Source organism: Colius striatus, chromosome 7 (genome assembly GCF_028858725.1).
Source record: "Colius striatus isolate bColStr4 chromosome 7, bColStr4.1.hap1, whole genome shotgun sequence".
NCBI classification, from domain to species: domain Eukaryota; kingdom Metazoa; phylum Chordata; class Aves; order Coliiformes; family Coliidae; genus Colius; species Colius striatus.
Genome location: NC_084765.1, coordinates 136384 through 160307, shown reverse-complemented (window position 1 = coordinate 160307; position 23924 = coordinate 136384). Strand labels below are relative to the sequence as shown.

The following is a 23924-nucleotide window of genomic DNA, read 5'->3' as shown; positions in this document are numbered from 1 at the left end:
CCCAGCAGTGCAGCGTGTGTTCCCAGCAGTGCAGCATTCCCAGCAGTGCAGCGTGTGTTCCCAGCAGTGCAGCGTGTGTTCCCAGCAGTGCAGCATTCCCAGCAGTGCAGTGTGTGTTCCCAGCAGTGCAGCATTCCCAGCAGTGCAGTGTGTGTTCCCAGCAGTGCAGCGTGTGTTCCCAGCAGTGCAGCATTCCCAGCAGTGCAGCGTGTGTTCCCAGCAGTGCAGCGTGTGTTCCCAGCAGTGCAGCATTCCCAGCAGTGCAGTGTGTGTTCCCAGCAGTGCAGTGTGTGTTCCCAGCAGTGCAGCGTGTGTTCCCAGCAGTGCAGCATTCCCAGCAGTGCAGCGTGTTCCCAGCAGTGCAGCGTGTGTTCCCAGCAGTGCAGCGTGTGTTCCCAGCAGTGCAGCATTCCCAGCAGTGCAGTGTGTGTTCCCAGCAGTGCAGCGTGTTCCCAGCAGTGCAGCATTCCCTTTCTCTTCTTCATAAAGGGACTTGTTTCCTTTTTTTTCCCTAGGACAAGAAAAGCTGCCAGTGCAAGAGAAACCTGAGCAGCACAGTGTCCTGGGGTTCCATTCTGCCTCGGTGCTGGTTTCCAACCGCTGTTTGTAACGTGCAGCCAAAACGTGTCCAGGTCACGCTGAGCCAACCAACCTGGCTCCAGGTAACGGTTCAAAGGCGCCTTCGCGAGGCTGCCAGGGAAGAGCACACACCAAAGGGGCCCGTGAGCAGCATTTCCCTTCCACCCCTGAGCCCCGAAGCACACGTCCCGAGAACTTCTCAAGCTGCCTCAGCAGTGAGCACAGCCAAGGCTCAGCCCCAGGCTGCTGAACGGCCTCGGCAGCCCCCGGGGCGCAGAGGCAGGGTTTGGGGAGCTGGTGCTGCTCTGCAGAAGCTGTGTGTGGGCAGGGGGGACGCTCTGCAGCGGATCCTCACGGCAGGACACCTCCCGGCTGCGGCCAACGGGAGGCTTGGGAGGCTTATTTTAGAACACAGGAGCACTTGCCAAGGGAAGGAAGAGGAACTCCACCATGTAGGTAGTTGAAAACCCGTCCAGGCAGAGCTCTGGAGACGAGCTGGGCAGAGCCGTCCCGCGGGACGGGCAGCGCGGGCCGTTCCCCTTCCAGCACCGCGCCGAGCTGCTGGCAGGATGGGAACCCCAAACCCAGACAGCTGGGAGCTGCAGGCTCTGCCCCTGGGCAGCGTTGCCCCCTGCAACCCGCCTCAGGGCTCAGAAGAACCTCTGAATTATTGCAACCCCGCTCCAAAGCAAAAGGGTCTGTTTGTCTCCCACAAAGGCAGGAGGATGCCGGAGTCCAGCGCTGCCTCTGCAGGGGCTGAGGGTCTGCCAGGTCCCTCCAGGCCAAGACCCTACCAAGGCCATGGTTCATCCCTGGCAGCACGTAGCCACGACCACACCAAAGCAGGGCTCAGCTAAACACCTCCTGTCACTCCTCCAGGGACTGGGAAGGTGGGACAAGGGTTGGAATCCCATCGGCTGGAACGGGGAGGAGGGGCCAAAGCCCCTCCCCAGCAAAGCTCTGAGCGAGCAGGGAAACAAGAGGCCCTTGTTGTGGGCAAATGTCAGCGCTGCAGAGCTGCTGCCCTTGTGCCAGGGAGCCAGTGGCACCCCCGGGAGCAGGGGAGGCCGGGACAGCGGCGGCTCTGTGTGCGGTGCCTCGGGGCAGCTCCGAGTCCTCGCTGACACAAACAGCAGCGAGGGGAGACCAGGGGGGGACGAGCCCCACGGAGTGTTCTCCAGGTGCCAGCTGGCAGCAGCTCAGGCCTGGCTCTCCCCTAACCCACGTGGCTGCCTCGGCTTCAGAGGCTCTGGCACAGCCTCTCTCCAGTCCCACCCCGATCTGACACGCCGGCCAACAAGATGTTTTGTCCCAACAGATACGTTTCCACTACCACAGGAGAAAAAGCAGCCGCAGCCTGCTTTGTTGAGTGATTCCTGCTCTTGAGCTGTCACAAACCTCGTGTGGCAGCCAGCAAGAGGCAGCCACCCCCCAGCACAGGAAGCCAAATGAAGACCTGGGACTTTGGTGGAGAACTTGGGGGGGTTTCTGCTTCCACCTGGAAACAGCAAAAAGCCAAAAGCTTCAGACTCCCCCTGAAGAAAATGTCCCAACCAATCTCCTCGTGCCTCAGCCTGAAGGCAGCATTTCACCAAAGCCTGAATGGTTTGCTGGAGCTGTAACCTTTTCAAACCCAACCCCAGCGTTTCCAGACAGTGGCTGAGTTCTCCCTTGCAGAGCCCTGGAGCCACCCTCGTTGCACACCGTGTCTCTCTCGCACCTCAACACGATTCCCAGGGGCTTTGCCAAGAGACCAGTTCTACAACACATCTGCTCTTCCTTTTGAACCAACACTGGGCTCTGGCTCCCAGTTTCTGAGCCTTCAACCTCTCTTAATCTCAAGTGTTCCTGCACCACCAGGAAGGACAGAAAGGAAGGACCAGCCCTGGGTGCAGTCAGGGTGCAAACAAGCAGCTCCCTCAGCAGAGGCCCTGGGCAGTGCTGGTGCTGGGAGGGAGTCACAGTGGGGCTGCACGAGGACATCTGCGTGTGGACTTTCCTCCCGACTCGTTTGAAGCGAGGTGTTGCCCAGAGAAGCAACCAGGTGAGCAGGGCCCACTCAACACTTCTCATGGCACCTGCAGGGGCCCTGACACTCCCCCCAGAGCCTGCCAAAAGCTCCAGGAAACTCCTCCTGCTTGCTATTGCAGCCCAGAAGCAAGAGGCAGAGCTCGGCTGAAGCCGTCTGCTCAACCCAGCCTTCCACAGGCTGCTCAGCAAGTGACCTCCAGGCAAAGTGGAGGGACAATACTGACACCTAGATGTGAAAAGACACTCAGTAGGTCAAGCATCCAGGCTGTGAAATCAGCATGAAATCGCCCCTGAGCCACCAGTGCCTGTTGTTCTGATGGCATCACACAGGCAGATGATGTATTGCAATGCAACAGACTCTCTGGCTCTCCTGTAAGAGGGTCATTTCTCTCGGCTGCATCTGTTGCTGATCTTTAAGAAGGATTTTCACCACTTACCATGAGCTGGGAGTAGATTTGGGATCCTGCAGTCACTTTGCTTCACTGCTGTCTTCAGTGCCAGGGTTGCTTTGGGCCACACTGTGCCCCAGGGTGTTCCCTGAAGCTGGACACCACCAGGCAGTGCATGGACAGAGAAGCTTTTGTCAGGAGAGGAGAAGGACTGCCAGCAAATCACACCCACCACTTGAAAAACACACCTCAGCTATTCCCAGCAATGCAACTGCATTCTGTGAGGAGCAAGGAGCGTTTCCAGAGGGCAAACCATCTCTCCAGAGCACACCCACCTCTGCACCAGCCGTAAGTGCACTCCAGTCCTGGGGTGGGGAAACCTCCAGAGGCACAAACAACTGAGCAATGACACACACAGATTCTGCCTCCCAGGCTCAAAGCCTTTTCTCCCACCACCAGTGAAGCCTCAGGTATTTTTAAGGCACGGCTGAGAGCCTGAAATGCACAGCAAAACAGAAACCCCAGAGAGAGGTGAGCAGGCAGAGGCAGCCCCAGGTGGCACAGAACAGCCTGGCAGCCAGCAACGGATCCCGGCTTGCTCGAAGCTCCTGACAAATCAACTCCATCAAAGCTGAAACCATAGGTTTTTAAACAAACCCTTCATTTTGTTGGGGTTTTGTTAAAGGTTTCCCTTTCCAACACCAGCAGGGAGCCCAGACCTTTCCAGTGACAAGGCAGGTTTATTTGCAGGGCTGCCTGAGGCCACCCCGTGCCCAGGCAGCCCATCAGGACAAGCAGGGGAAAATGTCTATGGTGTTGATCCGAAGGACAGTCTGTGGGTGAACGATGACTGAAACAGAAGGAAAAGAGAGGAGAGGAAATCAGGTGCCAGCACAGGAGTGGTGTGTGCCCTGGAGAAGGCTCCTGCAGCAGCCTGAGGCACGGCTCCTCGGGGAGGGGGCTGCTGGCAGGACGGCCGTGTGCCGTGGGATGGCACCACGGAGGGGGCTGGGCAGGGCTCCTGTGGGGCTGGGCAAGGTTTTGGCATCCATTCCATAACAAAACAACCCCAATTTTCCTCCCAGCCACAGCTGAGAAGGGGCAGGCAGTTGGCATCACAGAGTCACAGAATGGTGGGGTTGGAAGGGACTTTTAGAGGCCATCCAGTCCAACCCCCTGCAGAAGCAGGTCAGCCTAGACGAGAAAGCCTGCCACAGGACACGGCCAGGACTGGCCAGTCTCAGTGAGCACACAGCCAACACGTCAGGCTTTGCAGGGACAACGAGCTGGCCTTTCTGCTCGGGGTACTTTTTGCCAGCAGGGCCTCGTGCAAAGCCGGGCCAAGGGACCAAAGTCGCCGTGGGCACGGCTGGGGAAGGGTGCTGTGCTGTGAGGGGTCCTGGGAACACAGGCAGTGCACCTCCTTCCCTTGTGTCACAGCAGCCTCCCTCCCAGGCCCAGCCACACACCCCGAGGGGAGGAAGCTCTGCTGTCCCCTCTCTTACTTTTCTTCCTTTGGTAGTTGTGCCTCTTCCAGAAGCGCATGTTGATTTTGGGCCAGGACTCTGTCTTCTCAATCACAGTGGCCTCCACACGGACCAGGTCCTTCCTTAGGAACAAAGGTGAGAGGGATCCCTTCTAAGTGACTTAGGTATGGGGGAAAAGCACCACGCACGTGGCACATCCAGAGCCACGGGGTCACCTGGAAGGAGGCAAATCCCTCAGGCTGGTGGCTTTGTGGTGCACAGCCCAGTGCCTCCAGGTGCTGTACCTGGATCAGCCAAGTGATGGGAGTTTGCAGGGCAGTGCCTCCTGTCACGGGAGGGGGAAGATCAGAGAGAGCTGAGGAGGCACTGCCAAGACAAACCTGCAGGAACCTGTTGGATTGCAGGAAGATAAATTCCCCTGGCACCTTCACACGATCTTATCTGTCACACCTTCCTCGTGGCACAGGCTAAACCCACCCCTGGCCCCTTCTCCTGTGCTACACTGGTCAACACAGAAGTGCCCCCTCCTTCTATAAGGCATCACAGAGAGCTGGAAGAAAGTCTCCTCACCTCGCTCACCTGAACGTGTCCTGGCAAAGGCTCAGTGAAAAGAGCCTTGGCCCAGTGCTTCTAGCAGGAGGCACAACTAACAAGTCACTTCTCCTCCCACATGCCTCAGTCTTGGCCTGTCCTGCTTGTTTACCCCAAACTGGAAGAGAAGATGAGGGCTCACCGAGGATTTCACCCACTGCTCCCTGCCCTGCAGCTGGGGGAGGTTCAGAGACCACTCCAAGGCTCAAACCGTTTCCACATCCCATCTCTACACACAGAAATTCTCAGCCACCCTTCCTCCCCGGGGGTGGAGGGAAGAATACAGCCCACACTTCCTTCACAGGTGAGTAAAACAGTTTGTCCCCTCGCACCACCTCCCCAGCACACACCAACACCTCGGGCCCACTCTGCAGAGAGCTCCCAGGGGAAGCCCTGCTGAAGCCAGCAAACAGAGCGCTGGGCTTCCCAGCTGCCCTCTGCAGAGCAGGCTGCCTGCAGCAGTGCTGGGGGAGCAGCTACCTGTCCTGCCCCTCCTCTCTGGGAAGACAAGGGGCAGCAGCTTTGCAGAGCGTGGTTTCAATCAGCAGGGCCGGTGGAGGAGGAAGAGACGCTCTTCCAGGCAGCATCTCTGCAGCATGCCATTAAAACCTCATTAGCATGCTCACTTTGCTGCCGGAAGACATTTAAAGACCATTTTGCTGACAAACGACTGTGTCTGCTCTGTCGGGGGCAGGGGGGGAAGCCCATCCAGCCTCCCTGTGCCAACGAGGTCACCAAGAGGCCAAAGGCTTTCAGACATTTACCATCTCTCTTAACACCGAGCCTCTGGGGGGTAATATGTGTCTGAGAGTGAAGCTCGAGGGAGGAGGGAAAGGCAGCCAGAGGAGAAAAGTGATCTATCTGCATTTAGGGACAAGTCCAGGATAAAGACGTAAGATAAGCTCAATTCTCAGAGAGCACTGGGTGACCCTGACACCTCAGCTAAAGCCTGTTACCTGCATCCAGCCCAGGGATGGGACCCAGCAGCATGAACCACACAGCAAGCTGTGCAAGGCTCAGAGAGACCAAAACCCAACCGTGCTCCAGGGGCTGCCCACGTTCTACCACTCTGATCAGGGAGCTCTACTTTCTGGGTCTAATTCCAGCCCACTGAAGGCAAAGGGAAAGCTCAACTCCCACTGACTTCTCACAGGCCTGGACTCTAAAGGCATGTAAGAAACGTAGAGACCACGATCACGTGGGACAACTGGAAAGCAGCCAGGGCAGATAAAGTGACCCAGCCAGCACAATCTCTGTGCTGCTCTGGGGAGAGCCAGGCCCTGCAGCAGCACACCCAAGCCATCCCTCACACAGCCCTCACCCCTGGGGCACGCTGGCTGCCTCGGGCAGCATCCAGCCCCAGGAGACACACACCTATAGGTACCCCCACAGTGCTCACAGGTGTTGACGTGCTTTCAAGCAAATCTTTAAGGGTATTGTCTAGGCAGCTGAGTCTCTGAGCGTGGCTTCACCCTGCAAGTCCCAGCTCAAGGCCAAGGGGCCCCTGTGAGTCCTCCTCTGTTGGGCAGAGCAGCAGGACCTGCTGGTTGAAAGGCCGAAGCGCAGCAGAAACCAACTTGCTGGCAAAGGCTGTATGAGCAGAAAAGTTCTCAGCAAAACAGAGCCCAAGGAAACAAACAAACAAACCCAAAATCTGTCTTCAATGTTTTAGGTATGACTGGAATGTCCATAAAAAGAAGAAGGGGGGGTCACACATCTCCCAGAGGCCGCCGTGGACGGCCGCTGCTCTCGTGACAAAGCACACGGGCCAGGCTGTTGCAGGAGGAATTCACACTGAGGTCTCATCCATCTCAGCTGGGCTCAAAGCTGTTGTCATTAAGCACTGAAAAAAGATCCAGGCAGCCTACAGCCCCACAGGATCATAACTCTTAGAGGTAATAACTTCAACTGACAAGCTCGCTCGCTGCAGAAAGTAATCGGCCCCCCAGCCTGGCTGGCTGGGAACAGAGCAAGTCCAAAGCCCTCTCTCATTCCCACCAAAGCCACTGCAGAAATGGGCAGGCAGCAGGAGAAAGAGTGATGTTCACCTGCAGGAAAACAACCCCATCAGCTGTACTTTGTCTAGAAACAGGCTGAAGTCTCTCCCACAGGCAGCGTCTGCTCAGGTGTGATGCAGCTGAGGGCACTGGAATGACGGCCTGAAATGCAAAGCTGCCCACGGCTGTGCCCCTGTCTAACTGCTGCTTTACCAGTGCACAACCATTTCTGCATTACACAGCTAACCAAAGCCCAACTGCAGGCTGCTCACAGCCCCGTGCCAGCCAGCCAGCTCCTTGAACAAACACAAAACCCAGCGGATTCCAGAGAAGCCAGCCACGAGTTCCCAGAATAGCCTCTGCTGCACAGAGATGTTCTGCTGCACTCTTGTTTGCTAAGGTTTGAGAGGACTGTCATCTTGGGAGGTATCTGACTGCTGCAGAAAATTAAAACAGGAGCATCTGTCCAAAGCAGGACAAGCTGCTGCCTGCCTCCCAGCCTGAGCAGCGAGTGCAGCTGTAGCAACGGCCTGCCGCACACGCTGCTGCAAGCACGCGCTCCTGGGCTTACTTTAAAAACAACACAAGCACAAAACTGCCTTTTGATTGCATCCAAACTCTTATCTCCTCTCCAAAATGTCTGTGGCTTAGGCCCAGCCTGGAGCTCTGTGAGGGAGCTGCAGTCCACGTTGCTGGTGACACGCTGGGCGCCGCTCTCCTCCCCTCAGCCTCTACAGGGGGCTGACAGGGGGCTGTGGGACACGGTGTAGGGGTGGCTGTGGCAGTGCTGGGGTGACAGTTGGACTTGGGTCATCTTAAAGGTCTTTTTTAACCTAAACGATCTGATGATTTTGTGACTGAATGACTTGGGAGTCTCCCCTAAGGCTTGGAGGGAGGACGGCACCTCCCCGCTGCCTGCTCAGCCTCTTCCTCCTCCTCTCCCTGACCCTCCTCTGCAAAGCCACTGGAGCTCGAGCTCACGCTGCCAGATGTGTGGTTTGGTCTGCTGCAAGCAACTGCCAACGCTTTCCACACACTTGGAGCACCTGTAGCAACCACACAGCTGGTTCTCTTCCTGTCCCTGAGCTCCAGGGTCTCTCTCAGGCCACGTGCCAAGCCCAGCACACAAACTGAGAGCTGCAAGGAACCAGCCCAGGGCTGCTGCTTAGGCGAGGGATGGTGCTCCTGAGCTGCCTGACACAGCATCTCCCTGCTGCACAGCTCAGGCTCTTACCTGACCTTCTGCAGGATGACATTCCCAGTCCCAGTGATGAGACTCTCCTTCAGGGTATTTCTCCCTGAAATACCAGCAGCCCCCTGGCACCCCAGAGAGCATTTCAGAACCTGAAGCCACGTGGGGTGTTTCTGAGGCTACAAGCCACCGAGAAATAACTCTCAGACGTCCAAGTTGCTCCTTAGCTGAGCACCCTCTGCCAGAGCTGCTGCAGCTCAAGCTGTCCTAAAGGTGTGCTTCAGCCTGCAACCAGACCACAGCCAGAGCTTCCAGATACCCTGAGCCACCTGCAACTCACCTTGACTCGTGCTTTACCACTAAGATCTCTTGTCCTGGGGAAAACAACTATTCCTGACTTTGCTAAGAGCTGAGCCAGTGACCCCTGCTCCACACACCACCTCCTTTTGGTACAGAAGAGGCTGAAGAAACAGCTCTTCTGCCAGCCTGCATAGCAAGTCCTACAGCACTGGGGTGGGGACAGTGCCAAGGGGGGTGCACACTCCTTCCCCCCAGTTCTGGGACTGCTGGAGCTCTAAAATGAAGGTCTGTTGGGTTAGGGCCAAGGCAAAAGGAAATGGTTTAAAAAACAAGCCAAATGAAGGGATGGGAATGGATTTCTGGTTACCAGAATTAGGGAGCAAAGACAGTGAAGAGCCAGATGTCCTGCTGGTTTGTTCAAGGCTCACACCATGAGGAAAAGACCCAACCCAACAGAGGCGAGTGTCATGCTGTCAGCTCAGAAATGGGTGATGGTTAGAGGCAGCAGGGGCTGCTCAGCCTCTTTTATTGGTGATTATTTCAGAAGAATCAGGGGCTGGGGAAAAAACTCCTGCTGATAAATCCAGGGTTCTCTTCAGTTTCAAGGACAGCAGGAGCCCTGAGGCTACAATTAAGTACAAGAATTGTCTGGAAGATGGTTCTTGCCCGAGACAACTTACCCCAGCAGTGGCCTTCCAAGAAGAGTGAAGTCGTCAGCACCGACCAGCAACACCTATGCAAAATAAACCAGGCATCAAAGATGATGGGTGATTGTCCCAGAGAAGTGCAAACTACATCCTTCAAATTCAACAGCCACCATAAAGGAGTCAAACAGGCCTTTGCACATTGCAAAGCTGACAGGGAAGGGCAGCTCACAGGCAGGAAACTGGCTCTGTTGTTAAACAGAAGAGCTTCTCCTACTGAAACATACTTTAGAAGCCACTTTCATGTTGATCAGAACACACTGAACCTTTCTGTTCTGGCTCACCAACGGTTGTAAAAGACACAAAAAGCAACACAGGGAAGAAGAATGGTCTGCCTTGTGTGGGACCTGGATGAATGGCAGCTCCTAAAATAACTGCATTTTTATAGCAATTGTTACTCATCCCAGCAGAGAAACACTTTCCTTACCCTGCTCCCTGAGGAGGCCTCACAATGGGCAGCACAGAAATGAACATCTCTGGGACACTCACCAGCCCAGGGACGAGCCCTTTTGTTTCAGGGCATCCCCACCACCTGCCTGTCTCCAGGACCAGGCAGGAGAACAGAGAGGCCATCGTGAGAAGGGGCAGCATTTCTTACAGACTGCCTCCTTCCCCACTGTAGTTGTGTGGCAGCAGTTAAAAGCAACAGAGAAATGGCCAGGAGATGCTCTGACTTCTGTTTTAGACAGATACTTGCCAGCAAAATCCCCAAAGGCAAGTTTTTCACCTCCTTCGCTCCCATCTAGAGCTCTGCACTCCCAGCTAGCTGCTGCATGACGAGCCCTGCTCTCCCAGCTGGCTGCTCCATGACGAGCCCTGCTCTCTCTGTTGTGCACAAGGATGCAGGCCAGGGCTGCAGGCATGCCTACAAAGCTGCCTCAGAACTGGACTTGAAAGCAAAGGATGAGTAGAAAAACTACCCAGCCCTCCTCAGCTGCCTGTTTGGCTCCAACAGAAGAACGCCACTTCTTCATCTTTCATTTAAGACTTGGATTAATGAGCCTCTACAAGTCTCTGCTAGTTCCTGAAGGCTAGGGATACAGATATGGAGTTGCCTCTTGGCAATTCTCCCCCACATGCAGCACCTCTCTCCCTGCAGCCATCACACCCAGGACTGAGCAGTGACAGTCCCTCGGGAGCACTGCAAGCATTTTGGGTGTTGGAGCCTGAAGGCAAACACAGCCTTTAGCTGCCATCTCTGCAAACAACAACTGTCATTTCCCTTCTTTTTCCCTTGGATGAGGTTAGCACAACAAAAATCTGTCTCCTAACAGAGTCTGGCACGTCTCCTTCCAAGCCAGCAGCACAGCACAAATCACAGGAACACCATCACCTACAGAGAGTAGCAACTGGTACAAAACTCAGGCAAAGCAAACAGCTGGAGTAAGAAGGGCAGAACTGACCAGAGCTCTCCAGGATGTGTTTGTAACAACTGATGGTGAGTTTTGCCTCCTGGAATGACCACAGGCAGTTTGCTGTGGCCCCTCACACACAGCATCACGTCACACCTCACCTTCTCCAGCCGGATCCTGTCTCCACACTCAGCCTCCAGCGCGTTGTCCATCATAATCAAGTCCTCAGGGGTGATCTTCCACTGCTTGCTGGCAAAGTGGACCACAGCAAAGAGCCTCCCATACTGCCCCGTGGCAATCATCTCGTTCACCCTCTGCACCACTTCTGTGGGCAAACACAGGGGAAGGATCAGTGTGGGGAGACCCAACAAGGTGTCAAGAGCGGCTCAAAACTCCAGCCACGCTGCTCTCCCACCAAAACTCTTCCCTTCTGGGAATCTCTAAGCAAGAACCAAGAGCAATGTTGTTTCCTACAAAGTGTGAGTCTCCCTTTAATAACCTCTTTGTATTTGAGTTGCTGGCAAGCTCCTGCAGAAGCAAACATCTAGTGTGTGTGTGTATATACTGTGCAGCTAACCTGGTGCCTCTTTCTTAAGCATCCTAAACTGCACTGTACTCAAGACAGAAAGCTTTGCAGAAAAGGGTGCTTGTCCACACATCCTACCTTTGGAGAGGAGCTGCAGATTTCCAAGTCACACACAGGAGGCCCAGGGCTCTGAACACCGTGCAAGGTGCACAGGAACACCAGGAAGAGTTTGGCAGAGCACACAGGAAAAAAGGGCTCCAGCACGAGTGCCACTCTCTGCCCTGCAGCAGCTTCCCACCCTCTCCAGCTGGTCAGAGAAAGAGCAACTTTGCTATAACTGGAAAACTGGGTTTTTCTTCATTGTCCTCAACAGTGGCTGAATTATGTTTGCTTGGAACACAAACAAAACAAGGCAAGGACTTAGCAGCCAGTCAAGGCAAACCAGTGAAAGCAAACGCAGCCCTTACAGGAACACTCTGAGAGCGTCCAAGTTTCAGCTTGGGAGGATGCAAAGTGTTGAAGGCAGAGGCAAGAGCCCAGATCCTTTGCAAGGTAGCAGTTTCTGCAGCTCCCACCGTGAGTTCAGCTCCTGTGCTGCTGGAGTTGCTGCCCCAGAAGAACAATCCACTGTGTGCTGTTTCCTTCAGTTCATAGTGGGCTGCTGCAAAAAGCCCAGAGGAAAAAAAGAAAGACACAAATCCCTCCTTGTTATGGCCTCAACAGCACAATCCAGGCACAACTCACCCCTTTCAGCTGCTGACCTGGGTCTATCAGGAGTCCTGTGGTCAACGTTGCAAACCCAACGTTTCAAAGTGCTGGCCTACAACTTTCCCTTAGCAAAAGCCACGTGGAGTCCTGCTCTCACAGGGATCCCCCGTGCCAAATGGCAGCCTCCTACCCACTGGGCTTTCTCCTCTGCTCAGAGCCAAAAGAGGTGCATTTTCTTCCCTGTCCTCGGGCTCTGAAGTTGTCAATAACTCTTCCAAACACTTCAAGTGACAGGAAACATCAAGTGACCTCAGCATTTGGTTGCCAGCACGGCTTGTGTCTCAGCACCATGTGCAGTGACCCTGCCTAAAAGCTCCAGGGCTGTTTCCAGAGCCAGGAGGAAAAGAGAAGCTCAAACGCTGTCGCTGCTCTTTGCTTTGGATGAGCACAGCCAGGAGATAATGATGCAAGCTCCTGCACAGGAGGGGGTTACATGGCCTGAGGATCCCACAGGAACCAGCCAGGGAACATGGGACCCTGTTCCCCACAGGGCTGAGGCAAATCACGCCGAGCACTTGATGGTTCAGCGCTGGGTTAAATCCTGCTCGGGGACAGAAGGCTCATCTGTCACTGGAGCAATCCCAGGAGCACAAAGGAGATAAAAAGCAAGATGGAAAACAGCCAGAGAAGAGACCTGGCACAGAAGGCTCTCCTCAAAGCCCATCCCTCACAGAGTTATAAGGCACTCCAGCCAGAGGACAGGAGACTATCTGCAGCAAAAGTGGACACAACTCTGCTCTCCCTCTCTCCTTGTAAACAAACTCCTTTACTGCTCAGGTCTCCGCCACCTAAAGCAGAGAAGTCAGGTGTGCCTTCCCTGGATGCCCCAGAGCCAAGGCAAGGAGACAGACTGCTTGTTCCCACACAGAGGAGCTCACTGCCTGCAGGCAGCACACAAGGGCCAATTGCCACCACAGCAGCCGGGAGAGAAACACACCCGCTGGGGCTCGTCACTGCCTGGCTCTGCACAACCTCCTGTCCGTGTGCTGCCACTCCCACTCCCAGCACAGCCTGGATGGCAGCACGAGGGCAGAACACATGTGCCTTCTCTGGAGCTGATTTGCACGTCCCCACCTGCTGGGAGAACCTCTGTCTGGTAACAAGCAGAAAACAGACGTGTTCTAGGAAGGCTAAGCCATCAGGATGGCTGCCAAAGAGGCAGAGGCACTCCCTGGCCATTCTGTGCAGGAACAAGAATGCAGTCACTGACACCGTGTCACCCCCCAGCTGCTCCTTGCCTTATGTCACATCTCTGCAGCTCTGCCATGTGCCCACCAGCCAACTGCTTGTGCTGGCTCCAGTGCTCTGCTTCGTGCACTCAAATCCACCAGCTCCCTCCTGTGCCCACCAGCCACCTGCTGCTGCTGGCTTTAGCTCTCTGATTTATCCATTCACAGAAAAACAATTGTTTGCTCCTGTCCAAGAGGCTCGTTTTGTGCTTCAGAAAGCAACACATCACACCAGGTAAGGCTCCTCTGGGAGGGTTACAAGCTGTCATTAACTAAGGAGGCCTCATATTCCACCCAGATCTCCAATACCAGCAGCTGAAGCACAAGTCCAGTGACACTAACACGTGCCAGCAATGAGCCAAGAATGCAAAGAACAAAATCTAGCTCCAGTCATTTGAAGACAACACTTATTTATGCCCAATTAGGCCAGCAATGGCAATACTGGAGTGTTGGCCTTCGCTTGGAGACTTGAGACCTTTACCTGCATGATGCTTTGCTTCTTCTGCTGGATCTGGAAGCTTCACTTCAGGCCATGGGGGTGAAGAGAGAGAGGTTTTGGCAACAAGCCTGTGAACAACGAGGTAAAAGTCACTTGTAGCAAGCAGATGTTGTCAGGAGATGAGAAACGTCAACAAGAGGAACAAAAAGGTAAAAGAAAGACAGAGGTGGAGCAGAAAGCAGTCTTCCCCTGGGGCAGCACAGGCTGTGCAGGAGGCTGAAAGCTGGCTGGACGTTCCCCCAGGCCGAGTTACCACTTGCTCCCGATGCTGAGCCCTGCAGCTGGATGGTGCCAGTGGAGACCGAGCTCAGAGGCTTCACATTGCCTTTACAGGCTGGAGCTCTGTCACCAGCCCCAGTGGAAACAGACCTACTGTAAGCCTTGCTGAAACCCCAGCTCCAGACCAAAGGCTCTTGTTTAAGCTTTTCCAGATCTGTGCACAAGCTTCCTCCACCCCAGCCAGGAGGCTGAACACGTTCAAGCTCCTCAGCCCACTTCAGCACCAGGTACAAAGCCCTGAAGCTGCCTGGGGCAGCCAAGGGAGCCTTTGCTGGGGAAGGAGGGCTGACCAGCCTCCTTGCACCAGCCTTGAGAACCACACACCCCTTTTTTCTCTCACACACATCCCTCTTTTTCATCTGTTTTTTGAAGCTCTTCCCTGTTAAACAGACAGTTTAGAGAGGGCCTTAAGACCACAGCTGGGTTCCTTACAAGAAAGTTATGAGGCTCCTCTTCTTTTGTCCCTGCCAGCTGCACTCCCTGAATGGCAATGATAATGGCTTCTCCCACCCCCAGTGCAATTCAGCACTGAATAGCAGCAACACTGAGCCCAAAAGCCTCTTCTGTGCCACTGCCAGTTCTGTCTACAGTCCACAGCACCACACTCAGCAGGGACCAGGAGAGGAGGGAGATCAACCCTGGGCCTCCATGAGGTGACCACAAAGACATCGGCTCCCGAGGTGCTGCTCAATAAATACTGCCTCCATCAGGAGTGGGAAGCTCTGCCTTTCCTCCCTGCTGAGATCCACACTGCCTGTGGACAACACAGGGTTCACACCCTGCACAAGACAGTCAGGAAAAACAACATGAAACGCTGGTCGGGTTCACTCTGCAACACCCAGCAACACCCCTCAAAGGGCTTTACCCCAACAGAAGCTCAAGGCACTTGAAGGCAAGTGTGTAACCACAAGCATCAAGGCTTTGCAGGTCTCTGGGGCAGAGATCCCGTGTTCCCACAAGCCTGAGGAGCAGCGGGAAGAAGCCACCCTCCTCAGCCTCCCCTCCCCGCACGGCTCAGAGCAAACCTCTGCTCGCTGGAGTTCCCTGTTTCTGCAGTGGCCCCTTCTGGTTAAAACAAGTAGCAGCAGAGCTGCGGCTCTGCCTCGCGCGAGTGACAGCGGGAACAAAGCAGAGACCAACAAGCAGCAATCCAAGTGCTCAGACCAGCGGCTCCTGGGCTCTCCCAGCACAGTGTCCGGCAGCGAGTGGGCTCTCAGGCCCATCTCTGCAGAGCAAGCTCAGTGCTTATCAGATACAGGAGGCTCCAGGCAGGAGATGAACCTTGCCTGAGGAGCACACTACCCATCCCTAAGAAGATGAGTGCTGGCAGCTGAGGAGTTTCTGCAGCTGAGGAGCTTGCAGTGGCCTGACAGGAGTGGTTTCTCTGCTGCCTGTTATGGGCTGAGCCCACCCTGTGTCCGCTTTTCTCAGCAGCGGATCTAATCATCTGTGTCTAGATTTAGATGCTTCATTTCACAAGAGGCCAGAAGCATCCCTCAAGCAAAGGTGACTGAAGGGAGTCCAAAGCTTGCTGGGAAGCGACAGACTGACACAGGGGTCAGATGAGCCTCCTTTCTCAAGGGAAACCAAGCTGCCCTCCCCACCCCCCAGGAAGAGCAACATTTTAGGGGGCAAAAAGGAAAGTAGAAAGCCATGTGGCATTACCCTTGCTGCAGTGATGTGCTCTGGGAACTCTGGTGCCGAGCCACAGTCGAGAGCAAGAAGGCTGAAAGGGAGAGAGGGACAAGGAGTTAAAGGTGATCAGCAGCTGCTGGGCTGCCAGTGCCTGGTGAGCTGAAGGGTCTCGGGGCTGGGCAGCTTCCTGGCACCATTCTTCTGCCCCTAAAAGCTTTGTTCAGCTTTATCATGCCAGGAAAAGATAGAGGGGGGAGCAAAGTGAGGCACAGGGTGAGAGAAAGGAGCCATCAGCTGCAGGGCTGCATGAGGAACAGACCCCTTGTCGTGTAGCTGGTCACAAATAAGGTCAGAAGGGCCTGTGCTGAAGGGCAGTGTGGGTGCCAAGCACTGAGCACCCTGGTTCTGCCGAGTGACCAAAGCAGGAATGGCCAAGCAAGTGAGTCACAGCTGACCTCCAAGGGACCAGCAGAGGCCTTTATCCAGGGGAGGAGGCAGTTTTGCAATGCACTAATGGATGGACGTAACGAGGCAACAGAGGCTGAGTGATGCACCACAGGACAGCATCAGGAGGAACCAGCCCCTGCAGCCAGCTGCCATAAAGGCTGCCTGCCCTCTAAACCCCACAGCAAAGCCTTACAGGCTTCTTGCAGGTACCAGCTTCTACAGTGATGTTACAATAAAGCACTGGAGGGGTCTACAAAGAGGGTTGGGCAGGGAGAATCCTAATGAAATTCAACAAGGGCAAGTGTAGAGTGTTGCATCTGGGACAGAACAAGCCCATGTGCCAGCACAGGCTGGGGAATGAACTCTTAGGGAGTAGGAGAGGGGCAGGGAGCTGGGGGTGCTGGTGGGCAGCAGGATGAGCACGAGCCAGCAACGTGCCCTCGTGGGCAAGAGGCCAATGGCAGCCTGGGGTGGGTTAGAAGGGCTGTGGGCAGGAGGTCAGAGAGGTTCTGCTGCCCCTCTGCTCTGCCCTGGTGAGCCCACATCTGGGATAGTGTGTCAAGTTCTGGGCCCTCAGCTGCAGAAGGACAGGGAGCTGCTGGAGAGAGCTCAGTGCAGGGACACAGCGGTGATGGAGTGGAGCATCTGCCTTGTGAGGAGAGGCTGAGGGAGCTGGGGCTCTGCAGCTTGGAGAAGAGACTGAGGGGTGAGCTCAGGAATGGTTACAGATCCATCAAGGGTGGGTGTGAGGAGGCTGGAGCCAGGCTGTGCTCAGGGATGGGCAGTGACAGGACAAGGGGCAACGGGCACAGGCTGGAACAGGAGGCTCCAAAGAGACACAAGGCCAAACTCCTTCCCTGTTGAGCTGAGGGAGCCCTGGCAGGGGCTGCCCAGACGGGCTGCGGAGGCTCCTTCCCTGGGGACATTCCAACCCCCCTGGACGAGCTCCTGTGCGCCCTGCTCCAGCTGCTCCTGCTCTGGCAGCGGGGGTGGGCCGGGGAGCTTTCGGGGTCCCTCCCAGCCCCGTGTCCGTGAGGCGCCGGCAGCACCCGGCCGTCAGAGGGTCCCGGACAGCACCGACCGTGGCGGTGAGGATTCAGACGGCCGGCGGTGGACACCCTGCCCGCCCCGTCCCGCCCCGGCCCGGCCGCCCCGCCTCACCCGCCGCCCGCCGCCGGGCCCCGGCCGCCATCGCCGCCGCCATGGCCGTGACGCGCCGCCCTGGAAGCGGAAGCGCGCGGCCGCCTGAGGCGCGGGGCCATGGCGGCGGCCGCGGCCGAGCGGCTGCTGCAGCTGCTGCGGGAGGAGCGGGACGCCGAGCTCGCCGAGAGCAGGTACGGCCCGGCCGGCCGAGGGGGACGGCGGCTGCTGGCCCTGCACAGCACGCTGCCGGAGCGCCGGGCCCGCGGGGCGGGCGGGAGCCACGCTGAGGGCGTGTAGGGGCCGCGGCCGGCTGTGGGAAGCGCTGAGGGACACAGCTCTGGGCCGAGGGGCACAGCTCTGGGCTGACAGACACAGCTCTGGGCTGACAGACACAGCTCTGGGCCGAGGGACACAGCTCTGGGCTGACAGACACAGCTCTGGGCTGAGGGACACAGCTCTAGGCCGAGGGACACAGGTCTGGGCCGAGAGACACAGCTCTGGGCTGACAGACACAGCTCTGGGCTGAGGGACACAGGTCTGGGCCGAGAGACACAGCTCTGGGCTGACAGACACAGCTCTGGGCCGAGGGACACAGCTCTGGGCCGAGGGACACAGCTCTGGGCCGAGGGACACAGGTCTGGGCCGAGGGACACAGCTCTGGGCCGAGGGACACAGCTCTGGGCTGACAGACACAGCTCTGGGCTGACAGACACAGCTCTGGGCCGAGGGACACAGCTCTGGGCTGACAGACACAGCTCTGGGCTGAGGGACACAGCTCTAGGCCGAGGGACACAGGTCTGGGCTGAGAGACACAGCTCTGGGCTGACAGACACAGCTCTGGGCCGAGGGACACAGCTCTGGGCTGACAGACACAGCTCTGGGCTGAGGGACACAGCTCTGGGCTGAGAGACACAGCTCTGGGCTGAGGGACACAGCTCTGGGCCGAGGGACACAGCTCTGGGCCGAGAGACACAGCTCTGGGCCGAGGGACACAGCTCTGGGCCGAGAGACACAGCTCTGGGCTGACAGACACAGTTCTGGGCCAAGGGACACAGCTCTGGGCTGACAGACACAGCTCTGGGCCGAGGGACACAGCTCTGGGCCGAGAGACACAGCTCTGGGCCGAGGGACACAGCTCTGGGCCGAGAGACACAGCTCTGGGCTGACAGACACAGCTCTGGGCCAAGGGACAAAGCTCTGGGCTGACAGACACAGCTCTGGGCCGAGGGACACAGCTCTGGGCTGACAGACACAGCTCTGGGCTGAGAGACTCAGCTCTGGGCCGAGGGACACAGCTCTAGGCTAAGAGACACAGCTCTGGGCTGAGGGACACAGCTCTGGGCCGAGGGACACAGGTCTGGGCTGAGAGACACAGCTCTGGGCTAAGGGACACAGCTCTGGGCCGAGGGACACAGCTCTGGGCTGAGGGACACAGCTCTGGGCTGACAGACACAGCTCTGGGCCGAGGGACACAGCTCTGGGCTGAGGGACACAGCTCTGGGCTGACAGACACAGCTCTAGGCTAAGAGACACAGCTCTGGGCTGAGAGACTCAGCTCTGGGCCGAGGGACACAGCTCTAGGCTAAGAGACACAGCTCTGGGCTGAGAGACTCAGCTCTGGGCTAAGGGACACAGCTCTGGGCCGAGGGACACAGCTCTGGGCCGAGAGACACAGCTCTGGGCTGACAGACACAGCTCTGGGCCAAGGGACAAAGCTCTGGGCTGACAGACACAGCTCTGGGCCGAGGGACACAGCTCTGGGCTGACAGACACAGCTCTGGGCTGAGAGACTCAGCTCTGGGCCGAGGGACACAGCTCTAGGCTAAGAGACACAGCTCTGGGCTGAGGGACACAGCTCTGGGCCGAGGGACACAGGTCTGGGCTGAGAGACACAGCTCTGGGCTAAGGGACACAGCTCTGGGCCGAGGGACACAGCTCTGGGCTGAGGGACACAGCTCTGGGCTGACAGACACAGCTCTGGGCCGAGGGACACAGCTCTGGGCTGAGGGACACAGCTCTGGGCTGACAGACACAGCTCTAGGCTAAGAGACACAGCTCTGGGCTGAGAGACTCAGCTCTGGGCCGAGGGACACAGCTCTAGGCTAAGAGACACAGCTCTGGGCTGAGAGACTCAGCTCTAGGCTAAGGGACACAGCTCTGGGCCGAGGGACACAGCTCTGGGCTGAGGGACACAGCTCTGGGCCGAGGGACACAGCTCTGGGCTGAGGGACACAGCTCTGGGCCGAGGGACACAGGTCTGGGCTGAGAGACACAGCTCTGGGCTGACAGACACAGCTCTGGGCTGAGGGACACAGCTCTGGGCCGAGGGACACAGCTCTGGGCTGAGGGACACAGCTCTGGGCTGAGAGACACAGCTCTGGGCTGACAGACACAGGTCTGGGCTGAGGGACACAGCTCTGGGCCGAGGGACACAGCTCTGGGCTGAGGGACACAGCTCTGGGCTGAGGGACACAGCTCTGGGGAGTCCCTCTGACTCGCTCCTGTAGGACCATGGTCACCCATCTGAAACGCTGCTGTCCCCTGTAACCAGCACATCCCAGCTGCAAACCCACCTCCCAGGGCCTGCTGTCACCCATGGCAGACCCTGCCACACTCACCTCTGCAGCATCAGCTCAGCCCTGTAGCAATCGCTCTTGGACTCACCCTGAAGGGCTTGCTATAGGAGCCAACCCTGGGGCTCCCCTTCTCCTTCCCCTAACCCACGGGGGGCGTGGGGGGTGTTGGGACCCTGCAGCCCCCACCCAGCTCAGCCCTCCTGCACCAGGGCTTGAACTGAATCCACTCATGTGGATTCAGGGTGCCAGGGGGAGCAGGGTATCACCAGATGCCCCTGAGTTGCATGGGGCTGTGTCAGCAGTGCAGACACCCCCACTTCTGACCCCTGTACAGCCCTGTTTCGTCTCCTGAAGCTTTCTGCCCCCCAGCCCGTGCTGATGCCTGTGTGTGGTTTGCAGGGCATGGCAGGAGGGTGTCTCCCTGAAGGAGCTGCAGCGCAGAGGCGTCTGTCTGCTGAAGCTCCAAGCTGCCAGCCAGAGAACCGGCCTCTATGGGCAGCTGCTCATCACCTTCCAGCCCAGGAAATACGACCCAGCTGCTGAGCTGCCCTATAACAGTTTTGGGCCTGGTAAGTGTTGCTCCTGTCAGTGCACAGCACGTGAGGGGGAAGGTGGGCAGAGTGTTCTTCCTGGCATCTTTCTAATGTGGTGTTGGGAAAGAGTGAGCAACTGATGCCCAGAAAGGAAAGGTGCAGGATGAATCGAGACAAAAACAGCCTCTTTTAGCCTGTTGCGCCAGGAGACGGTGCCAGTAAGAGCTGGCCACCTTCTGAATCCATAAAGCAAAGCCTTGGTCTCAGTATCATCAAAGATTTCGTGCTGACTTCTGAAGTTAAACTGTCTCAATGCAGACTGGGGTCTCAGGCCTGAGTGCATCTGCTAGTGCTCTTCAAAGAGAGGCAGCATTCTAGTGTGAGAGCTGATGGACCTACAGAGGAAAGCTTCCCACAGTTTGCAAACCTGAAATTTAATCCTCAATGAGTGTGAGCCCCAGCTGAGCTATAAACTCAAACACCCTGCTCTGACTCTCCATCCCACCATTACACTGTGTCATCCCAGTCATCACCCCACAGTGCCTGTGAAAAGCAGTAGCAAGACCTTGAAAACCTCTGGTCTCCCTTAGTTCTAGTGACTGGCGTGTGGCAGTTATCTGTGAGGCACACATTGTCCTGCAGGCTCCTTGGCTATTGTTAAAGGAATGAAATGGATGTGAAATGGTCTGTCTGAGAGCTCAGAGAGGTCAGGATCTCCCCAGGTGGGTGTGAAAGCACGTTGGCTTTCTGATCAGCTCTGGCTATGGGGAGCACTGCTGGTCTCCACCCCAAAACCTGTGGCATGCAGAGGTCTGAAGGCAGCTGGTTAGTGACTGTCTGGTGTCTTCTCATTCCCAGTTGTCCTTTTGCTCCCTTTTGCTGAATGCTTTCTGCCAGCTAAGAGAAGCCTCTTCTCCTTCATTTTGGGCTTGACACAAAGGCAGATCTTGGCAGGAAACACAGTGCTGGAGCTGTGCTTGGTGTATCTGGTCCTGCTGCCTGCACTGCACTGTGCTTTGTTGCCTCTTTTGAGAACATTTGCCCTGCTTCACTCACCCCCTCTCTTCAAACTTGCCCTTGCAGGGGATGTTGTGGGCCTGTACGACTCATCTGGCCAGGCTGATCCGCTCTGCACTGGCGTTGTGACCCGTGTCACCCCCAGAGCCGTGACTGTGGCCTTTGAGGACTCTCGAGGTGACTCACTGAGCGTGGACTCGGAGAGCTCGTACCGCCTCCTGAAGCTGGCCAACGATGTCACCTACAACAGGATGAAAAAGTGAGTGCCACAGGGCTGCAGCTCTGCTCAGGAGGGCAAAAGCCAACCGCAAATGGCCAAGTTTCTCCTGAGACAAGTCTCCACTGCTCTTGGTTTCTTTCCTGCCTTATTTCCTCTTACCTTGTAACAGCTCCACTTGGGGGAGGTGTCCACCTTTTGGATGTGCCTTTCTTTTCCTGCTGCCTGCTGAGGGAACCCATACTGAGATAACTCCACTGGATAAGTTACACTACATCATGACACCACACTAAATTTATCTACCTGGCTGGCATGGTCCTACTGTTCTCTCTTCCTCTCCTGCCCCTCATCACAAACAGTGAAGAGCTCTTTGCTGAGTTAATGTGCTGAAAAGGCTCAGCACAGGGTCTCAGTGTATCAGTCTGGAGTGATGGTAGAAAGTGGAAGCGAGGGCTGTGTGTGTGAGGGTTGGAGGATGCAGCAATTACAAAGGGTTAGACTGCTGTGGAGTAATGATTTACAGCTTTGGAAGAGCTGAATCTGTGCCTCCAGCCTTCTGTGTCTGGGCCCTAAGGTGTGCAGGGATCTCTAAAGAGACTGTGCATGTAACCTGGCTATTTTCCTCTCTGACAGAGCTTTACATGCACTAAGGCAGTATCGTGGTGGTCCAGCCTCTGATCTGATCGACGTCCTCTTCTTCTCTTCTGACCTCAGCCCATCCAGTGACACAAGTAAGGATGCTTCTTCACAAGACTTTATACCAGACTGATGGCAGGTGCTGGGTTGATCTTTCTGGAGACATTTTGTGCACCCTTAGGGTCAGAGCCAAGCACGTGCACTGAGGCTGCTGCTGGTTTTAGCCTGCCTTGGCATGTGAAGCTCAGAGTTGTGCAGGTGGAGAGCTCTTGGGGTGGGCTGGTTGGGGCAGGGGTGTTGCTGCTCTCATACGTGTTTTAAGCAAAGATATGGAAAGTTACTGTGGGGAAAGCAGCAAGAGGGGAATCTTCAGTCTCCAGAGCAATCAGAGAAGCCTGGAGTTCCCTACCTGCAGGATAAGGGCTCTGCACACTGTTCCTGTGCAGTTAGGAGGATGCCTGCCTCTTCAGCTGGCACATCTGGCAGAGGCAAAGAGACAGAGCCCTAAGTGAGGACTGTGCTGCCATTTCCCAGCTGCAGTGCCATTACTCCTCTTCCAGTCCTGGCCCTGACCATGTGAGAGCTTGTGGTCTCACAGTTCAAGGCCCACTCTTTGAAACTGCCAGTGGGAGCACAAATAACTCTGATCTTTGTGAGGTTTTTATCCACACCAAACACATCACTTGCTTTGCTCCAGGAGGGAATCAGGTTTTGGATGTGGGTAGTACGTGGTGGTGCAGCTCAGCACTCAGCTCTCACCTTTCATAGTGGTTAACGAGCCACTGGACACGCTTGATGTAGAGAAGGGTCACGTAGAGACCCTTGTCCTTGCTGGCAGAGAGACTGCTCAGCTAGCTAGGGGCACTCTGGCAGAAGTGAGCACAAGTACAGCTGAGTTCTGGCATGAACCAGGCAGGATTTGTGATGGGGAAATTTGTTTGCACATGTCCTTGAGTCTGAAATTCAATGTAGTTTATGAGGCATTTCTGATTTGCTTCCTGTCCCAATCCCATCCATAAACTTCAAAGATCAGAAGCTGCCAGCGCTGCTCCTAAATTGCAGATCCAATAACTCAGGGGAGTGAGGGGCTGTGGAGCTGGTGCAGTTTGCAACAGCATGGGGGCACTTGTGGGTTTGTTTTTACAGCCTTCTGGTTACATTCAGTCAAGTTGAAACCAAAGCAGCCTGTACATCTACATCAAATGCTTAAAACCTCACAACTTGTTTTACCAACAGCTGTCAAAAGAATTGCATCTTAAGTGGAATCCTTTTTTAATCAGATGGGGCTTTTTTTAGTGTAAATCTTTGGACAAAGGAGAGATGAAATGACACAGCTTTCACCCTCTCAGAGGAGCCATGGGGGAACCACTGACCAGCAGAACATCCAGACACTGGGTGGCTGCTAATGAATATTAGCCCTTGTGTATTCCCTGCAAAAGCCAGGGAATGAAGGCAGAGGGGGGACTGAGCTGCCTGGAAGGATCTGGCCAGCAGTCTGTATCCAAGCCATGCAGAGAGCTCATGTCTGTCCTCACCACACAACAGCATGCCACGGGGACACCTTCCATCCCTGCCTGGCTCCTTGCTGCCCAGGCTGCTGCTCAGCTCCCCTACTGCCACAGGGACACCCTCCATCCCTGCCTGGCTCCTTGCTGCCCAGGCTGCTGCTCAGCTCCCCCACTGCCACAGGGACACCCTCCATCCCTGCCTGGCTCCTTGCTGCCCAGGCTGCTGCTCAGCTCCCCCACTGCCACAGGGACACCCTCCATCCCTGCCTGGCTCCTCGCTGCCCAGGCT

General features: G+C 56.2%; 2 protein-coding genes across 5 annotated transcripts in view; one reads left to right on the top strand and one right to left on the bottom strand.

Annotated features, from left to right (window-relative positions):
- Positions 1-3719: 3719 nt before the first annotated feature.
- MRPL21 (mitochondrial ribosomal protein L21) lies at positions 3720-17220 on the bottom strand. Its single transcript, XM_062000023.1, has 7 exons — positions 17167-17220; positions 15589-15649; positions 13627-13712; positions 10784-10947; positions 9247-9299; positions 4505-4608; positions 3720-3849 (listed from the first exon to the last, which is right to left on the bottom strand). Exons 1-7 carry the CDS (start codon positions 17207-17209, stop codon positions 3785-3787), a joined length of 576 nt encoding a protein of 191 aa, XP_061856007.1. The 5' UTR covers positions 17210-17220; the 3' UTR covers positions 3720-3784.
- A 23-nt stretch (positions 17221-17243) lies between these two features.
- The window catches only part of IGHMBP2 (immunoglobulin mu DNA binding protein 2), a 33872-nt gene continuing 27191 nt past the window's right edge, over positions 17244-23924 (top strand). For all 4 annotated transcript variants that reach the window (XM_062000021.1, XM_062000022.1, XM_062000019.1 and 1 more), the window contains exons 1-4: positions 17244-17339; positions 20124-20293; positions 21341-21533; positions 22125-22222. In XM_062000021.1, the coding sequence (XP_061856005.1) occupies positions 17266-17339; positions 20124-20293; positions 21341-21533; positions 22125-22222 (535 nt within the window). In that variant the 5' untranslated portion in view covers positions 17244-17265. The remainder of the gene's footprint in view (positions 17340-20123; positions 20294-21340; positions 21534-22124; positions 22223-23924) is intronic.

Excerpts from the sequence above, each read along its gene's own strand:
- MRPL21 (XM_062000023.1), bottom strand. The coding sequence starts at position 17,209 with ATGGCGGCGGCGATGGCGGCCGGGGCCCGGCGGCGGGCGGCGG. Across the intron at positions 9,300-10,783 it reads ACAGGATCCGGCTGGAGAAG|GTGTTGCTGGTCGGTGCTGA; the intron begins GTGAGGTGTGAC and ends TATTTTGCATAG. Across the intron at positions 4,609-9,246 it reads CTTGGAAGGCCACTGCTGGG|GAAGGACCTGGTCCGTGTGG; the intron begins GTAAGTTGTCTC and ends TTTGTTCCTAAG.